Source organism: Cinclus cinclus, chromosome 8, assembly GCF_963662255.1.
Source record: "Cinclus cinclus chromosome 8, bCinCin1.1, whole genome shotgun sequence".
In the NCBI taxonomy this organism is placed as follows: domain Eukaryota; kingdom Metazoa; phylum Chordata; class Aves; order Passeriformes; family Cinclidae; genus Cinclus; species Cinclus cinclus.
The window spans coordinates 4961496-4981704 of record NC_085053.1 but is presented as its reverse complement, the minus strand read 5'-3'; the positions used below and the strand labels follow the sequence as shown (position 1 = coordinate 4981704).

The window sequence follows — 20209 nt, the reverse complement described above, 5'->3', positions numbered from 1 at the left end:
CCGAGGTGGCAGCCAGCCTGCAGCTTTTCCCAGTTTCTGGTTAGCAGCTCTCCCACCAGCAACCAATCCCTAATCCACACCACACCTGCCCTGGGCAGCTCCTGCCTGTGCCTATCACTGCTGGGACATAGCCCAGAAAGCAAGGATCCCAGTCATGCATCTGGAGGAACTAACTGCTGAGCTGGTTACTGGATGTGCCTCTGCCCAAGGAATCCTGCCTGCTGGAGGGAGCACAGGGAGACTGAGCGAGGCTCAGGTCTTTCAGCCTTGCATCTTCCTGATCCCTTCTCCCATCCATCCCTGCACAAGGCCAAAACAAAAGCAGAAACCTGCCTGCAGGAGACTGTGACCTTCCCTTCCCACACACCATAGCACACCCATCCCTCCCCTGTGCTGAGGCAGGACAGATTTTCCACATTTGGTTAAACAAAAGCTCTTCCCCTTCCTAAAGTCCTTGTGCAGCTTAGTGCATGGGCTGCATGCAAAGCAGGTGGGGTACAGTGGATTTTTTTTTATTTTTCCTGGAAGATATGCAGGATCATCAAAAGCAAACATCAGTATCTGGACAATGCTCTCAAGCACTGGTTGGGGTTGTTGGGGTGTCCTGTGCTGGGCCAGGAGTTGGACTGGATGGTCCTTATGGGTCCCTTCCAGCTGAGGATATTCTGTGATTCCATGATCTGAATTAACTGACTAAAAGCTGCCAGCAGTGTGTCCACACACTGAAATTATCTACAATGCCAAGTATGTTTTCAATCAACAGAACCAAAAATCTTGCTTTGGCAAAGTATTTAACTGCAAAATTAGAGGAGTTTTGTTGTTGTTTTTTATAGCTGTGTAAGCACAAATAAAGCTCCAAGTGCCATGCTGGCTACAGTTCACAACTACAATGTGTAGCTTTCTGAAGCACAAAGCTTGGAGGAAAACAAAGCCCTGAGCCCTGATGTGTTTCCCCTCCCACACAACCAATATCCAGAGACAATAAACATCTTTTTGTCTCTCCCTTTCTGACAATCCAGGAGGTGAGATTAGTGTGGGTGTAGAAAGCAAGAGAGAGGACAGAAACAATCAAGCCCAGAAGATGTTATTTTTCTTGATGGCAGCTTGACACAGAAGGGAATGCAGAGCAGCTCCCAGAGCCACATTCATACTGGGAAATAATCACACACACACACACATACACACTCCTTTTTCCACACACCATATGCAAAAATGGAAAAGCAGAGGACAGGACTATCTGTAACATTAAAAGCTGCAATCATTAAAATACCCTGAAGCTTTTTAGCTTCAAATACAGTCTTAAATACCTTCCAGCTCTTTACTTGTCTGATAGTTTTCTTAGGTTCATGATGCAGGCTTTGGTGGCTATCACAGAGTATTAGAAACCCCATCAAAACTTACTGTCATGAAATTCACAGAATCACTGGGTTGGAAGAGACCTTCAAGATCATCAAGTCCAACCCCTGCCCTAACACCTCAACTAGACCATAGCACTGAGTGCAACATCCAGTCTTTTTTTAAACACATCCAGGGATGGTGACTCTACAACCTCCCCGGGCAGACCATTCCAGTACTTTATAACTCTTTCTCTGAAAAACTTCTTCCTAATATCCAATCTATATTCCCCTCTGGCACAGCTTGAGACTGTATCCTCTGGTTCTGTCAGTGCTGCCTGGAGAAAGAGACCAATCCCTACCTGACTACAGCCACACTTCAGGAAGTTGCAGAGTGATAAAGTCACCCCAAATTTCTACTAGCCAGTTGCAAACCCAAGGTCAAAGAAACAACACAGCCAGAGATGCCTTTACATGCATTCATATCTGGGGCTGCCTTTGATTTCATATACAGACCCACAGAAATTAAAGATATGCTTTGGTTTTTGTCGTTTTTTCTTTCAAGGATTTTTTCCTCTTTAAACAGCAGAATAAGTGTGAAGCAGAAGAGGTGGAGAAAAATAAATAGGAGAGCTAATGAAGTGTATTTCTAGGCATGACAAAGTGAGATGTTGCCATCTGTCCTTTTGTACCTGAGAGGACTCGCACTGAGCTGTTCAAGGTGATAGGCAACCCATTCTTGAGCCATGTTATTGCTGGCAAGGGGATTCCTGAGGCTTCACAAACCAGGGAGATGGGATTCTTCTCCACAGTGCTGATGTTTTCAGGTAGCTGCAGGTGACCACCAATACTTGGGGGAACTACAGCAAAGAGTAAAGAAAAGCCATACTTCAAAGCAAATACAAACTCATTTTGCTTACAAAATGTGGTGTCACCCAAATATTAGTTTACTGACGGAGAGTAGGAGGGTAGTTTTGGTTAAACCTTAATTTCTCTCTCCAACAACAGAATATTTCCTACCATGACTCTCACCCCACTATCACGTAAAATCGTACCATATCCTGGTTATCTCGGGCGATGAAGCAACTTGGGGTAGATTGATATTAATATAAAGAAGGCTACAATTTTAAAATATTCACGAGTTATAAACTTGGATTTGGGCTTTTCCTAACACTGGAGCTGCATCCCCTGCAGCAGACTCAGGAGGTGCACTGAGCTCCACGCCACTTCTTGCCCACCCAGTGGTGAATCTCCACGTGCCCCACTCACCGTGGACGCTGAGGTCGTATTTCCTGTCGGCCAGCCCAGCGGCGTTGGTGGCCACGCAGACGTAGAGCCCAGTGTCAGACAGCCGGGCACGCTCCAGCCTCAGGACACGGCCCCCATCCAGCACTGCCACGTCCCTGCCACTTCCCAGTGGCCGCCCGTCCTTCAGCCACATCACTGCTGGCTCAGGAACGCCCTGAGCATCGCACTCCAGGGAGATTTCCCTTCCCTGCATGACAACAACTTCTGACGGGTGGGGACCACTGTTGGATATAGTTGGTCGAGCTAGGGAAGAACAAGGGACACAGCGTAGGAGTCAACTAGAAGCTGCACTTCAGAATCTTCACCTGCTGCCGAGTCAATTTTTCAGAGCAGCAGAGCCAGTAAAAGGCAAATCAATTCCTTTCCCCCTCTCCCATAGCATAAAGTAAAAATGTTTTTTAAAATGTTTACTTACAGGCAATTTTGAAAATACAAATGAGAAAAAATTAAATTTAAAAAGACTGCCCCAGCACTGTCAATCCCTACAGATTTTGGAAGATTTTCTTCTCTGTGGGATTGTTTAAAAATACTTCCTTTTATTCCTAACAAAAATACAGTAAAGTCAAAGGGAATGAAGGGAGATCTAAGTTCAGTCAGTTGTCATCACTACGGCAGCTTGGGGACAAGACTAAAGGGGTTACATCCCTGGATTGTGTACTTTCAACTTTCAGGCTATGGGTCCAAATTGCCAAAATTCTAATGAACTTTAATTTCTTTGAACTACCTCTAAATTGTCCTACAGCCAGCACCGTCTCTCTGGAGACCCTGCAGCTCAACACCACTGCCTGGCTCACTCTCCCAGAACATTACTGCAGAACTGGTAAACGGTAATCAGAGTTTTCCTGGCACTCACTGTACACTTGCAGGTTGTATTCTTTGGTTGCACTCCCAGCCACGTTTGAAGCAACACAGGTGTAAGATGCAGCATCAGACCTGTCAGCAACTGCAACCTGGAGCTGTCTGCCCCCAGACAGCACGCGCACCCTTCCCGATGGCTCCGGCACCACGGGAGAACCTGCAAGAGACCTTCTGTCACATAAGGCCACAAGTGGCCAGGAGCACATGAAAATCACATGGTGTGAAGTCCACTGGCTCATTCAAAAAGACTGAGTGGCACAATTGCCCATTTTAGAAGTACTCTGTCAGAGTTTTCCCAGAGAGCAGGAACTTGGCACAAGCAGATCCTGAGGACTTTCTGTATTAACCACTGACTTCATGGGATACCCTGAGCTAAAGCACACTGACTCTCCCTCACACCCATGCAGAGTTTGGAACACCTCCATTAAGCAGAAAGCTCAGCACTTTCAGTAAAACGTGACTCATTTTTCAGTGTGTAATTGTCTCACACAGAACAGCCAGTGCTTAGAAACCTGTAATTTAGGTTTCACACCATCTGTGTGTTGTGTGTCTCAGGAAATCCTCAGCAGAAACATGACAGCAAACTCCCACTGCATTCTCTGAGTAGATTCCTCAGTCTTGCTGAGGAGACCTCAGATTATCCATCTTCTTCTTTCCAAACTGCAGGGAGACTTCATGACAGAAGGAGTGCACCTGCCATGGATACTTCCAACAAACTTAATCTTTGTTTCCCTCTTGTGCATTTAAAGTCCTCTCTACAAAATGCACCAGATGTCAAACATGGTGTACTCCTCTTCCTAACTGCTCTTCTGGACTTTCTAGCAGGTTTAAGTCTCCTTCCTGCCATTAAATGTACACACATTAGCCTTGCAGTGCATTTACATGTCATACAAGGCCTTTCTGGCTTCCAAGAGACAGGGTTTAAAAACAACTTCCTGTTCTCTGAAAATGTAATGCTTTGGAATAAGAGTTCTGTAATTAAAACCTGCTCTTTCCATAAGCCAAAATTAATTAAAGCTAGTATATACCACATTGAATTGTGCTGCTTAGAAAAACACAGATACAAGTAAGACTGATTAATAACACAATAATTACCACACTGGAAGAGAAAATTATCTTATTTTGTCCTATATTCCATCTCTAACAGTGTCAACGCTTAAATGAAGGTGCTGAAAATAGCTAGCTTTGTCTGCCAATTCCTAAAGAAGTGTTTGGCAATGCAACTTTAACCCCTAAAGCAAAAGATGTGCAGACTGCTCTTGAAGAAAATGGGGCAAGAGAGAGGGTTTGGTGAATCTCCAAAGCAATTACTACAACTACATGCATCTTCACCACTTGGCAGGATGCCATGGCTACAGATTTAAAACAAGCTCAGAGAATCTTTGCTATACAGTGGATCACAGGGCAGAAACTCAACTCCACACTAAGGGACTGCCAGTGACCCTGGCCCTGACATCTGGGTTCCACAAACAAGTCTTAGAATCCCAGAACAGGTTTGGTTTGGAAGGAACCTTAAAGATCACCTCATTTCAACTCTCTGCCATGACACCTTCCACTTGCTCAAAAGACATCTACCCTGGTCTGGAACATTTCCAGGGATGGGGCACCGTGCTGCTGTCCTGTTGCCCCGTGGTAAATAAACACATTAAGTGCTCCACAGTTCATTTTTGTCAGCTAAGCAATCTAAGCACTTCTCTTGCAACTTTAGAACACCTAATCCAAGCAGAGGGGAGATAGAGAGAAGGAAATAATCCGCTCCTGGAGTTCACTTTACCCAATGTCAGGACTGTGCAGATATCTGCACATTTGAACTCCTCAGAACAAACCATCCAAAACATACACGAGATGAAAATAAAACCCAGCAGATCAGAATTATCCCACTTGCTTTATAAAACAGACAATTGGCAGTTACCCACCATTCTTTTTCCAGGTCAGACTGGGTGGTGGGATGCCACTGGACTCACAGATCAGGCTAATCAAGCTCCCTTCAGTGACTGTCAGCTGAGAGCCATCATCCAAGCCAGAAATACTTGGGGACACTGCAAAGAAAAGTCAAATAAGTAGAGCCTTCGGAACAACACATTATCAGCCAGCAGTAAACCCCAAATGACCCTCATGCAAATCTCTCCCATTCAGCTCTGAAGCAATGACAAGGATCATCTCCTCAATGCTAACCAGGCCCTGGGTAGGGAACAATACACTTGGGAATGACTGCATCCATCCTTCTGGGCTCTAAGGGCTGCTGCATGCACAGGCTTTATTTTGGGCTGCCTGTGGACTTCACTGAACAAAGCTGGTTTGGAGAACTTTGTCAAATGACTCCCAACTCTAAGAGCCTGCCTCATCCATTACCTCAGCTAATAAACCCACAAAGGTCATCAATCAGTGACTTTTAAAATTGATTTTAAAATACATTTTTCCTTTGACTTTTTCCTGCATCAGCACACTGGCAGCCACATCCAAGGCTATGGACCTCACCCCTCTGATCACCTTCCTGCAGCGGAAGGATCACTTTGCTTTGCAGCTCTGTGTCTCTAAACCAGAACCAGCTGCAGACAAAAAGGACCAGTGTTTTACTCTGATTCTCCAAGTCTTAAAGCACTTTGGTTCAACCCCTAAGGAAGGGATAATTGCCACTTAGGAATCAAGGAATCATTTTCATCAGATGAAAATAGAGTAGGTAGAGACCAAGAAAAAGCAGAAGAGAATGTAGGTTGAATCTGGCAAGTAAAACCTTCCAGGTGAACAACTTATGTGGCACTTTTTAATGCATGTGACAATAGCCAGCTTCTCCTTCTGACACCTCCAGCTCTCCAGCAGCAACCACATGTGTGGGGTTTGAAACAACATTGCCAAAGGCCTTATGGTGCTGTCTGCTTTACCCTTTATTTGTCCTGCTTCCAGCCAGGACAAGCCTGTGCTATTCTCTTTATTTAACTCATGGGCTGGCTCCTGGATCCACACTTAGCTCTCAGGAACTCACCAGTCCTCAGAAGGATACATTTCCTGGATTTAAAATGTCAAAATATGGCACGGAAGACTTTTGGTGCTGGGGCATAAATGAAAACTATAATTCCAAACAATTATCCATAGACGGCTTTCACAGGCAGCCTATGGTTTATATCAAGCTTATCCCATCAAAGCTGCTAACTAGCAAAGAATTATCCCTCCACTCAAATCCTACTGGAATGGTCTTACTGCATAAAAGAACAACTCTGAACCCCTTCAGAAAAAGTCCTGGGCAAAAGTCTGGGAGAGAGAGAGGAGAGCAGAGGTTGATCTGCACAATAAATGGTATTTGCTTCAGCATGGGAAAATTGCATGGTACTACAGCACCCACCTCTAATTTAAATGTCATGAATGGGTCTTTATTTAAAGACAAACTTAAAATCTGAAAAATGTCATTGTAGTGTTACAAACCTTCATAGGTAATTCTAGTCTTGTGACTCCAAACCAAGGAATTGATTTATAACAGTAAAACAGGGACATTTCAATTTGCATACGAGAAGAAAACGATGGTGCGGAAAACCCCCTCAAAAGCAATTATTAAAATAATGTCCTAAGCCACATTCATCATAGAGCCATAGAAACAATTATTAACGCTGTTTTTATGATTCAGCACTAATAAATCTGTACAGCAAATAAAGCTAGGTAAAGCAGTTTTTATTTATTTGAATTTCCAATGCTTCAGCATTTCAGTAAGTGGAAAGTTAGTATGCTACTTTAAATGGCATTAAAGCCATGGATCCAAACCAGAATCATAGATCACAGAACGGTGTGAGCTGGAAGGTACCTTAAAATCATCTTGTTCCACCCCCCTGCCATGAGAAGGAATAGCACTCACTAGTTACAGCTCTAACTATTCTCATTCCTGCAAGCTCAGCAAAGGCCTGTAGAGTAACTGGTGTTAATTTAGAACTAAATTTAAGCAATTTGAAAAATGTGTGCACTGTCTTGGGCCTGTTCAAGTACAGCAAATACAACAACATCTTCCTGCACAAGCCTCAGCAACTGAATGTTGATGAACTACAGACGATTTCAGTGTCTCACATCATAATTTAGCTCTGAGCCTCATTCCCATTTCTGGTATAAGCTTCATAAATCTTACCCCAAATATTGACATTATAGTTCTTCTCAGTTTTCCCAGCAACATTTGTCGCTTCGCAAGTGTAACGTCCAGCATCCTGCACTTGAGCTCCTTCAATCTGGGGACAAAAGGAAAACCTGGGTTTCTTCTTCCTACATAATTATTCATTAAATGTGTAGGGAGAGGGGCCTCAGGTTTCAATTTTATTGTTACATGCGTCTCCCTGAATCTTAATAATAGAGCACGAATTCAGCAAGCTCTGCACCCAGACAGCCGGGGTCTCCGACATCTCTCCCTCCTCACACGCTCCTCTCTGCTGTCCCACCTCCCCCGAGGGTGCAACTCCCCAGGAAGGAAGCCCAGCACCCCGTGCCTGCCCAGCTTACCTCGAGCACGCTCCCATCCGCAGAGATGCTCAGGCCTGGCTTCTCCAGCAAGGGCCGTCCATCCCTGAGCCAGGTGAGGCGCGGCGGGGGCACGGCGCTGCTGCGGCACCGCAGCTCCAGGGCCTGCCCCAGCAGCACCGACACGTTCTGCTCCTCGCCCGCGATGTCGGGGGGAACTGCACCAACACAATCACACACCTGGTTACCTTGGAAAAGCCCTCTGAGACCACTGGGTCCAGCCATTCCCCAGCACTGTCCCCAGGGGCAACACCCACAGGTCTTAAATCCCTCCAGGGATGGCAACTCCACCCCTGCCCTGGGCAGCTGTGCCAGTGCCTGACCATCCTTCCTGTGAAGAAATTTTCCTGATATCTGACCTGAACCTCCCCTGGCACAACCTGAGGCTGTTTCCTCTTGTCCTATTGCTCAAACTAAGGGACCTTTGGACACTGAAGACTTCCCAGATCAAAAATAATGTGGAGCCAAGGGACTTCACTTAGCAAAGATAAAATGATACTAAGACCTTAAGTTACCCACAACTTCAGTCTCCTTTACACCACAAAAAAAACCCAATAATAATTTTTGTTATTTACAGAATATCTTCTGCAAAAAATACACACTAGTGAGGTATCAGCTACAGAGAAATCATAAGGATAAGCCAAGACTAGCAAAAAATCCCCTCGAAATGTAGACAGAAAGGAAAATCCCCAGTATATAAAAATGGGGGAATGCATTCTTGCAAGAGGGAAAAAGAGCCACTGAAAGAGCTCATGAGATAACAACCAGCCTCAGAAGCTGAAAAATGCCTTGAGCTGTTCCAGACAGTGCCAAGAAGGTTACTTGGTTTTAATGAAAACTCTAACTTAAAAAGACCTTGCCCAGAGATGGCCAAATACAGCCTACAGAATGAAAATTTACATGGCTGGCAAGCAAGTCAATGGTTAATGACTTAATCAACAAATAATAATCTACAATTAGCTCATATATCAGGATTGTGTGGAATCTACTAATTATTGCAGTAGTGAGAACTACATTTACATTTGTCCTGCAGTTCAGTGATAATCTCATTATTACACTATTATTTCCAAATCAGACAGTAGAAAAATCTCCTTTTGAAAGGGAAGATTTCTGTGTAGAAATAAAAAAACCCCAAAACATTGGACACTTCAACTGAAATCCATTAGCAGTTCTTGAACAGTGCCAGGATTTAAGAAAACACATTTCCCCCCCTGCCATTTTAAAATGTTGTGTTTCCACAATCAGAAAACCAAAAGTAACTGAGAACTAAACCCTGAACGCAGCAAGTCAGCGACTTTCCATAGGGAAAGTGCTCATGGCTGGAGTTGAAAAGAACAGACAAAATATTTCCCCAAAAAAGTGACCAGGACCAAATATAAGAACCTTTTTTGTCTCATTTCTTTTGCTCTTTGGTTTTGGGATCCATTATCCCAGACACTGAGGGTCTGAGTGCACAGACCCTTGGGGTGAGAAGGGAGGCAGTGGGACCATCTGTGAGAACAAGTACACTAGGTTAGTCACACACAGGAGACCAGAACATGTCACAAAATAGCACTCGGGGCACAGCAAGACAGCTCTTGAGGTGGCCTGAAAAGACCAGGAACAATCAAGCTTTGTGTTTCTTGCCCAGGAAGTACAGAGCAGAGCTGCTGATTTCACCATTTGGAAATAATTTAGGGAAAAGCCTGGTCCCTGTGGATAAGAAATATAGTAAGTGAAAAAAAAAAAAAAAGTTTCTCTTTTTTTTTTTCTTTCTAGAACTCAAGAAGGTCCAGATTTTTTATGAGTATTGTGGCACTGAGAATTGGAAGCTGATTCATTCCTGCAGAAGGCAAATTTATTTCCAAAGACTTTTAACCAATTAGTTTTCCTCTTGGCTCAATGAATTGAAACGTGCTCAAAAGGAAACCGAGTTTATGACACAGAGACAAACACTAAAGCATTTATTTCTGAAGGAACAGAGTTTAAAATTAATCTAATTATGCTCATAGTAGCTGTAATTAACCAAGCTTGTTCCAACTCCTGTCTCAGTGCACATTTCCAACCAACCCAGTCCCAACTCTACTCCAAATTCTTTTCCTCCTGTGGCTTCTTAATTAGATTGCCCTTATGAGGCAAGTCTGAAGAGCAATATTACTTTTTGGTGACAGCCTCACTCAAGCTGGTCCTGCAGCTAAGCTCAACCCTGGCCAGCTTCTAATGCAACACTCATTTTAAACATACACAACTCCTAACTGTTTTCATTTCCTCCAGCTAAAATGGACAGGGGTTCCAGAAAATAAGAGGAACAATAAATATATCTATGTCACATTACACAGACATACACACCTGTCCTCAAACTCCAAAGGAGACCCTAATATTCCTTGCTCTAGACACAAAATGTTCCAGCCTATATTAACTTCAGTTCATTTGCCACAGCAGAGTCCTGGATTTCTGAACTGCCCCTTCCAGATTGCAAAAGTCACCAGGACTTCAGTCAGGGGTACCCTAACCAAAGGAGACAATTCTGAAAGTCAAACACAGAACAAACAGCTTGGCCAGCTGCCCCTGCTTAGAACTCATCCAAACTCAACTTTTCTTGCAAGGTTTTCCACATGGGATCGCCATAATGCTGGAGACTGGCAGAGACCACTGACCTAGTGAAAGCAGAAGCAAAACTACAAAGGTGCCTCAATTTCAAGCGCCTCTCTACACATCTGACACTGTTACATTTCTAAAACAAATACTAGATTGTTGTTCATCCTCATTTCGCTGCTGGACAATCCCTCTGAGCTGTCCAAGGGAACTCAAAACCTGCTACAGTCACACTCCCTGGCATCCCTGCTGGCACAGCAGCCACAGGCTCTGAGAACACAACATGGGGTGACCTTAGGGACCCTTCAAGTGCCTCAAGAAGCTCAAAGAGAACTCGAGAGGGACTGTGGGCAAGGGCTTGGAGGAACACGACAACAAGGAGTGCCTTCCAGAGGGTGGGTTAGATGGGATACTGGGAAGGAATCCTTCCCTGTGATGGTGGGCAGGCCCTGGCACAGGGTGCCCAGAGAAGCTGTGGCTGCCCCTGGACCCCTGGAAGTGTTCAAGGCCAGGCTGGAGGGGGCTTGGAGCAACCTGGGCTAGTGGAAAGTGTTCCTGCTCATGGCAGGGATGGGACTGGGTGAGCTTTAAACTCCCTGCAATCCCAAACCATTCCATGAATATGAAAAGGCATCTGATACAAGTTAAAAAAAAAACCAAACAAACAGAATGAAATTCATACAAATTACAAGAAAACACACAATCACAGAATATCCTGAGTTGGAAGAGGCCCACAGGGATCACCAAAATCCTGCACAGGACAGTCCCAATAATCACATCACGTAACTGAGAGCATTGCCCTAATCAGAAGGGCGGATGAATTTACACAAGTTCAGGCAAAAAGATTTGAGAATTAATCTATTGACAATCTGGAAAACTGACAAACTAAAAAAACCACTTCTTTCCTGCTCCTTGAAGGAGACAGAGCTGACTGGCTGGGCTCAAAACAGTGTCACTATTTAGCACTAAAAGAGCCCCCTCCATTTAAGCAGGCAGAGCAAGGCTTGGGAATGGCATGGGAACTGCAGAGCTGGATGGGGAACTCCCAGTACCTCCTTCTGGTGCAATAAAGACAACAGAGCACTTGCCCCAAGAATATCTCTCAGGACCTGGCAGATCCACCTGGTTTTACACAAACACCTATTTTCTTTTATTGCTCGTAAATGAGCTTTTACACATCAAACTTGTAAATTCACTGCTGCAGTTACATTTCTTCAATGTTATACCTACATGCTTTAGCAAATGAGGGTGGATGTGCAGACATATGTTTTAACTTCCATACACCCCCTCCTCACCTGGCCTTCCATTACAGGTTGGGACTATTTCTACTGAATGCTTCTCAGGGTCTGGGCCCAGCGTGTCAGACTAAAGCTTCAAGAACAGCTCTCAGAATCAGAAGAAAGACACTTGTCACTCACCATAAACACGGAGGTCGATGTCCCTCTGGCTCTCCCCTGCAGCATTGACTGCCACACACGTGTACGTCCCCGTGTCACTGAGCTGGGCACTGGGCAGTGCCAGCACCCGGCCCCCCGACAGCACCTGCAACGGGAGCACAGCACCTTCAGGCACACCCCAGTGTGTGCCTGACACAGGCAAGGGAGCTCTCAGGGTTCATTTCAAGACGGAACGCTTGTTTTGGCACTGCTTCCCACCATCTCCCTGCACTCCAGTGTTCTCTTCTAATCCAGACTTGCAAAAGCAGAACTCTAACTTCATGCCAGTCCCTAGGGAATTCCTGGCATTCTCAAGATTTTGCAGGATGTGGACACCCCTCCCTCCCTCCTACCAGCTTCAAACATGCAGTCATACCTTTCATCTCTGCCCTGGGCTGTCCCCACAGAACACAAATTCCTCCTCTTACCTTTCAGGGTATAAAATCAACTTCCAAAAATCAACCATGGCCTCCCATTTTACCTCTGAAAGACCTCCTTATATCAGAGGTTGGTTTTCTTTATTAAATTACTGTTTTATTTAATGAGCTCTCCAGATCTCTTCAGCAGAGGAATTTGGTCCAATTTCCTCTTCTTCATAGTAAGTGGAAAATTCGTTGATGCAAACTTACTCAGTATGACATCAGCTGGAAGGAACAATTTATTTCAATATATCTCTGTCTTCCACTTCACACAGTAGTGGAGCTAAACTCACACAACCCAGAGCAAAAGGCCTTGTATAATTATTCCAAAATCCTACAGCTTATTCTCTTCCATTAAACTGCATTGAATTAAAAGCCTCCTTCCAGAACAGGGAACACCATAGAGCAGGATCTGACCCTGGTACCTGGAGTCCATTTCTGATGCTGGACACAGGGCTCCCATCCTTCAGCCACGTCAGGATAGGGGCAGGGATGCCTCTAGCTTCACACTCCAGTCTCACTGGATTATTGACCACTACTGTCACCATGTCACTGCTGCCAGAGATGGATGGGGGAACTGAAAAAAAAAAACAAACCACAGAAAAAGGGCCGTAACAGCTACATAAGAGTATTAATCACAATGAAATAAAACAGGCTACCTAGTTTTGGATGGTTTTACTCTTTTCTCATGTTATTCCTGCTGAACTCTTGTCACATCTTTGCTCTGTACCAGATCCTGCTCTTCCCTAACATGAGCAGGCAGTGAAACTATGGTGAGCAAGATATGTGGGACTGGGCCCACAGCCCAGAGGACAGCTGTGAAACCCAGGAACCACACCATAAAGCCAGAAAATATTCCCTCAAACTTTTCTACTATTTCATTTACACTTTGTGAAAGATTCTAGGAGTGGTGGGGATTAAATAAAAGAGTTTACCATATAAACCACATAAAGCAAATCCATACAAAGAGTGATAAATTGGCCTGGTAGAGCACATGGAAATGTTTACCAGATTAGACTGGGAAACATCTGCCTCTCTGATGACACAAAACATTGCAATGGAACATCTAAAGCACTTACTCTAGGCACATCATCTAGCAAATGTTGTAGGGCTCTGGTAGAAAGGGAGACAAGAATTATTTAAAAAGGAAGATGTTTCATGTACTAGGAGAATCAAAATTATTCTGTTTGCTCCTACCACTAATGACTTAGTGATAAAGTTTAAAAGTCAGTATCAGAGAAAAACTTAATGCATAAAGTCACTCCTGCAAAGGAAAGACAATGGTGTGAGCTACTCACATGTATCATCCTGTGTGAGGGGAGAAAACATGTATAAAATTCAGCACTGAAACTAAGATTAATTAATGAATTTAACAACCTCTAAGAGCCTGCAATTCAGGCTGTGGCTACCCCATCTCTGAAAGTGTCCAAGGCCAGGCTGGACAGGGCTTGGAAAAACCTGAGCTAGTGGAAGATGTCCCTGCCCATGGCATGGAGAGTGGAACTGGAAGGGCTTTAAGGTCCCTTCCAACCCAAACCATTCCATGATTCTGTGATTCTCCTCACTCGTGCAAATATTTCAGTAATAGCAGTAAGGGCAGAAAAAAGGCACAGGACTTTATAATTTTTTAATCTTTTCCCCACACACAGAGTTCCTTCTATTGCAGTGCAAGGGCATTCATTATTCTCGAATGCCTGAGAAAGCTGTAGTGGGGAGAAAGAAGTGAAAAAAATAATACAATAAAATCCTGTGAATTCTAACTACATTGGAATTCCACCTGCTTACTTCAGTCATTCTGCCTGGTTCCATTCAGTGTTAAGCCTGCAGTATCAAGCATTGGTTTTAACACTATTAACAACAGAAATTGGTGAACAAGACCTGTAGTTGACTGAAGCAGGTGATGAAGGAAATCTAGAACAGCCTTTCCATAAAAGTAGCACAACTTTCAGTACTTGGCATTTGAGCCTGCTCTCTATTAGGGAGTCATTGCTTCCACTGGTAAAGAGGGCAAAACCCTCAAGTTTTGCTTTCTCAAACTCATAAACTCTTAAGTGGATGATAAACCTCTGGATGGTGAATTCCAGCACCCCTCTACTGCCAGCCTGGCAGGACACCAGTGAATGAAGCAGGGTCATGGACAGGAGTTTGATGCAATTAGTTCCTTTGATGCCATTAGCTGTGGCTGCAACTGCATGTACTCTGCTCTTGAAGGGGAAGCTCTGTGTCTTAGTCAAGAAATTGTAGTTCCCTAGAAAACTCTGAAGTGTTTGCTGAAATCCTGCCACTCCTAAAAAGATGCATGTGACTGAGGGACTATTTTCCATTTAACTAGACTATTGATCTTAGCTCTAAGGATTTCCTGGGAATCAATCACTGGGTGGGGTTAATTGCGTTTGAGTGTGTCTTGTCCCATCAGTTTTTTCCCATGATGGCGATTAAATCCATGGAAACACACTGCCCAACTCATTAATTAACATTAATAGGAGCCATACACTGTGTGTACATCTCAGCTGGGGACACTGTGCCAAATCTGGGCCACACTTTTGAATGGAAGACTCCCACAGAAAACCAGCTACATGCACATGCACGTATCAAAGATAAGAATTTGGATTATGGCCACATCCAAAAGCCACTGAAATCACTGGAAAAGCTCCAATTGGGCTTTTGCTCAGGTGTCTCATGTCAGCAAACACCCACACTTCCACTTCATCCCCTTAGATATGGCACATTTTTCTTTAAAACTCTTGGATTATGAAAGAGCATTTGATCTGTGTCCTTTGTCTACTGTGAGCTTCAAAGTCACCTACAGCAAAACCCAGCAACTGCCTGGCCTTCCAAATTGCTCAAGTGATCCCTTAAACAAAATACCTCTTCCACAAATTCTTCTTCCTAGAAATAACTTCCCTTGGCACATTTCCCACATTCAAAACACCTATTCTAATGTCAGTGAGAAAACAAAAGAGTGAAGACCATGGAGTGCCAGGACAAGGGGGAATGGCTTCCCACTGCCAAAGGGCAGGGTTAGATGGGATATTGAGAAGGAACTCCTGGCTGTGAGGGTGGTGAGGGCCCTGGAATGGAATTCCCAGAGAGGCTGTGGTTGCCCCTGGATCCTTGGAAGTATCTCAGACCAGGCTGGATGGCCCTTGGAGCAACCTGGGATAGTGGAAGGTGTCCCTGCCCATGGCAGGGGGTGGCACTGGATGGGCTTTAATGTCCCTTCCAACCCAAACCACCCTGAGATTCTGTGATCATGTGATGAGTGACACCAGGTCTGTTAAGCAAACTGGAAAAGGAGGAAAGCAAAGGTGGAGCTTGCATGTATTATTCTTGAGTCTCACAGCCTCAAGAGTAAACAGCCTCAAGTTGTGCTGGGGGTAGGGAGGTTAATTTGGATGTTAGGACAAGTTCCTTCATGGATAGGGTAGTCAGACAGTGGCACAGCTGCCCAGGGCAGTGGTGGAGTCCCTGTCCCTGGAGGGATTTAAAAGCCGTGTGGATGTAGCACTAGGGGACATGGGTGAGTGGTGGCCTTGGCAGCACTGGGGGAACAGCTGTACCCAATGCTCTCAGAAGTGTTTCCCAAGCTCCAGCAGTGTCAGTCCCGTGGTTCTGCACTCACCATGGACCTGGAGGGTGTAGAGCAGCTCGGCTGTGCCCGCAGCATTGGTAGCCAGGCACCTGTAGAGGCCAGAGTCGGCCACCTGGGCGCTCTCGATGTGCAGCACCTGTCCCCTGCCACCCAGCGCACGCCCGTCCTTGGACCACGACACGGCTGCGGGGAAGGAAGGGGCACAAATCACTGACAGCCCTGCCAAACGTGGCACCACCGAGTCGTCACACTGGCCACCTCAGCTTTCACACACAGGCCAACATCTAACAGTCAATGGCAGCGCTCATCGTGATTAAGAACAATAAAATGTAACAAAATTAGCAAATAGCCAAATTTGTACAAAATACCGACTATGCCCCACAATTCAACAGGAAATTCAACATTATCATCCACACCCCCCCATATATTTATGGAAAAGTGTTCTGAAATTGAGAAATTATCACACAAAGCAAATTATAGGGAAATTACTTATACCAAGGTGAAAAGCAGCTGTTTAAAACCACACAAAAATATGAAGGCATCCCTGCCCATGGCAGGGGGATGGAAGGAGATGAGCTTTAAGGCCTCTTCCAATCCAAACAAATACGGGGGATCTATCTAAGGATTCCATAATATACATCAAATTTTTTGCCTTTTACCCTAAATTATCACTGTATTAAACTGAACTACCTGGACAAAGAATCAAAACGTAAGCAACCAAACCAAAGTACAACTGGCAGCTTAAAAAACTGAAAATAAAGAGCAGGATACTTGGTGCTACTGCAGAAGAAAATTTTATAGGAAGTTGACAACCAAGAAAATCTGCAGATTTTGCATCTCAGCCAAAAGATGGCACCATCCATCAGAAGAATAGATCACTGAGGCTTTGCTGGCACCATTTCACTACTCAGATGAAATTACTGCTCATGGAAGGATTATCTGTAATACACAAGGGGTTTTGGGGAAAGACTCACATACACTAAAGATGCTCTGGCCTGATAAACTTGCATACAGTTTCTCTCTTTTCCAGTGGGAAGCTGTGCTCTAACTTTCCTAACTCACGTTATATCTTGACAACAGGATATGCCATCACATCACACCAGGAGTGAACAAACTGTTCTTATTGCATAAATTATCTGAAAGCCATCATTTTAATTGTTTGGTCTGAAATAACTGAAAATTTGAAGGATAAAAGGAGAAAAAAAATGTAAAATGACTATAAAAGAGAGGCAAAATTCTTATGCTTTTGTAACATTTTACTTCCTCAATATTTTAATTTTTTAATATAAGTATAAATTATTCTACAAAATAATAGTTTGCTGTGAATTAATTCTTAAAAATGCAGAAAAGGAGAAGCTGGACGCATATCTGAAATGTAGTAACACTTTTCTTCTGAAAACGCTGCTATAATCAGCACAAGAATGATTTGCTATATTAGATAAAAGCTCTTAGTAACTATTCCCCCTGTTTTGCTCTACAATAATTAATACAACAAATTGCTCTCACAATAATGTGTCTTTTTATATCTTACCAGGTAACAACAGCCACACATTAAAAAAGTCCTAGACACAGGAAGACTTGTTGACAGACACACTCAATCCAAGAAGTATTTCAGGTCTGCCTTACACTAACTAATACTGAACTGACAGGAGATAAAAGTGAATGTGTTTAAAGATCATTCAGTAGAAATTAAATAGTGCTCTTGCATGTGGACAGGGCATCACAAGGGAATAGATTATCTCTGGGATATGTTTTCACTCATTTATCAGTGGGGATCACTGAATTCCTCAATCCTTCCTCCATGTCAGCCCATACATTGACATTTCCCATCACAGAGTCTCCAGCTGGTTTAAGATCACACAGTTAGCTCCACATTCAGCACATCCATTACTTTCCAAAGACACATGAAAGTGAAACCCTTTATGAGATGCTCCCCGAGGTGCACATGGATACCTGGCAGAGGGTTTCCAGATGCTCTGCATTCAAGATGGATTGGATTATTCACCACCACTGTTTCATTTAATATTTTTCCTGCATTTTCCAGATTGGGTGGTTCTGGGAAAAGACAAAAGCAGCAGGTTTTCATTAATTCAGCCACCCAGCTAGCAGAGCATCCAATCACAAAGTCATCTACCCTCAGAGAAACTTTGAGCAATGAGTTGCACAAGCTTCAGTTGCTGGGTGATCAAGACCTCTAGAAACTTCCATCTCTAAAATGGGAATACTCTCTAATTATACAATCTCATTAGTAGTAAGAGGAATAAAACTTTTTTTTCTTAATTTTGCATTATTTCAGGAAAAATGGAACTTAAAGTAGATTTGCAAGTAATGGGTACACAACACAAAACAGCAATCCTGTCTTGTGGCAAGCTCCTCTCACTTCACCTGGTAATAGCAAACTGAGTGGTGCAGACAGCTTTTACTTTCCTGAAGATCCAAAATCTGAAACATGACAGAAATGCCAGATAATAAGAGTTTGAATACGAAGAATGACAGCAAAGGAGAGCTTTATGAGCATGGGACTGACACTGAAATTCGTTGTGATGCAATTATCGGAGTCTGAATGTGGCTACTCTTTCTAAATACCATCCACAGAGACTCTGCAACCTCTGTTCAGTTTAAAGTTTTCCAGTTACTGGCTTGGTTTGCCAATAAAAGTCAACACATCCATACTCTGTGAGAATACTGTGTCACAGTCTATTGCTGCACCTCCCAAGGATTCCCACATCTCCTTTAAGGACTGGGTCACATTAGCAATGCACAGCACTTCATGACCACTTCTGAGCCAAATATACGTAAATCATGATGAGAGCATTTATTAAATTCACATGCAAACAGCAGCTTCTCAAGTTTCCCTGATTCTTTTTATACTGTTTTTAGCTGCAAAAGAAAATACGTTTTAAACAGGTTGAAAAATCCTCTTACAAGAAAATGCTCCTTTCTCAGAAAAGTTATTCCTGTAAAAATTTCCCATTCTCCAGGGTCAAGGGGAATACCAGCAAGCACAAAAAGCTTAGATGAAATTAGTAATGCCAGTGGTGGTATATCACACGCTGATTCAGAAACACAGAGTACAGGGGTGGGTTAGTAGGAATGTGTTTGGCTTTTTGGGATACCTCTGAGCAGCAGAGGCACCTGGAAAGACAGACAGACATGCATACATACATACATACATTCATTTCTGTGTCTTTTGGTGTTAGAGGAGAGGCCAAACTCTACAAAAGCCAGTTTTTGCCCTCACTCCTTACTAACAGAGTGGGACAGAGAAAGAGAACTAAGGGGTGGATGTGGAGAGCCAGGAGAAAAGCCAGAGCAATGCAAGCCCAGGTGCAAGAACTGTGTGGACAGCCCCGTTCATTACCGTGCACGTGGAGCCGGCTGTGCTGCTGCGCCTCCCCGGCTGCGTTGGTGGCCACGCAGGTGTAGAGGGCAGCATCTCCAGGCAGGGCCTTGCCAAGGTGCAGGACACGGCCCGAGGCCTCCAGCTGTTCCCAAACACAGAGAGGATGTGTGACACCACCACCCCCAGCACAGCTGGGCCAGAGGGTGTGAGCAGACACTGCCGGGCTCACCCCATCCCAAACCCCAGCTCATGGAACAAGGACGCTGCTGGGTCACAGATTTGTGTCCCTGGGACAGCAGCATCAGGAAATGCACGGGTGTGAGGAGACCTGGCTGGCGAGGGGCAGGCAGGCAGGCAGAGGAGACCGCGGGCAAGGTGCCAAAAACTGCTCCAGCCATGGGAAAACAAAGCCACTGCAAGCACTCACCCCTGGAACATGGAAGCACTGGGGAGGGCTCTTCATGGAAAGGCAGGATCTCACCAGGAGAAAGGAATTACAGATGGCTGCCCCAGTGATTACAGAGCAGCTCAGCTAATCCCACTTCACAGGGATGAGTGGCTAGAGCCACCTCATGATCAGCAGATAACCATTTGACCTTGAAGGGCAAAGTACAACTGGAAGGAGACAGATTCTGAATTTCCAGTTATGGACTCTCCTGATATGAGGTGTCTAGTGGGATTCAGTCTACTGAACATTGCTATTACCTGAGACACCACCCTAATCAGGTAAAAAGCCCCTCACTATGCAGGATGGTTCTTAAGCACTTTTGCTTCCCTCACAGTGTGAGGGAAGCAAAAGGAAAAGAAGCACTAACATGTATAATTTATGGCAATTACCTTCCATGGTTTGGATC

The 20209-nt window shown here is 44.3% G+C and overlaps 1 protein-coding gene across 1 annotated transcript in view; it reads right to left on the bottom strand.

The window, feature by feature from the left end:
• HMCN1 (hemicentin 1) overlaps window positions 1-20209 on the bottom strand; it is a 162797-nt gene that overhangs the window by 56325 nt on the left and 86263 nt on the right. The window contains exons 36-46 of the mRNA XM_062497861.1: window positions 19374-19497; window positions 17966-18067; window positions 16043-16195; window positions 12846-12997; window positions 11984-12107; window positions 7974-8149; window positions 7609-7705; window positions 5417-5539; window positions 3496-3657; window positions 2604-2885; window positions 2027-2194 (exon numbers count right to left, since the gene is read on the bottom strand). Coding sequence (XP_062353845.1) covers window positions 2027-2194; window positions 2604-2885; window positions 3496-3657; window positions 5417-5539; window positions 7609-7705; window positions 7974-8149; window positions 11984-12107; window positions 12846-12997; window positions 16043-16195; window positions 17966-18067; window positions 19374-19497 — 1663 coding nt within the window. The remainder of the gene's footprint in view (window positions 1-2026; window positions 2195-2603; window positions 2886-3495; window positions 3658-5416; window positions 5540-7608; window positions 7706-7973; window positions 8150-11983; window positions 12108-12845; window positions 12998-16042; window positions 16196-17965; window positions 18068-19373; window positions 19498-20209) is intronic.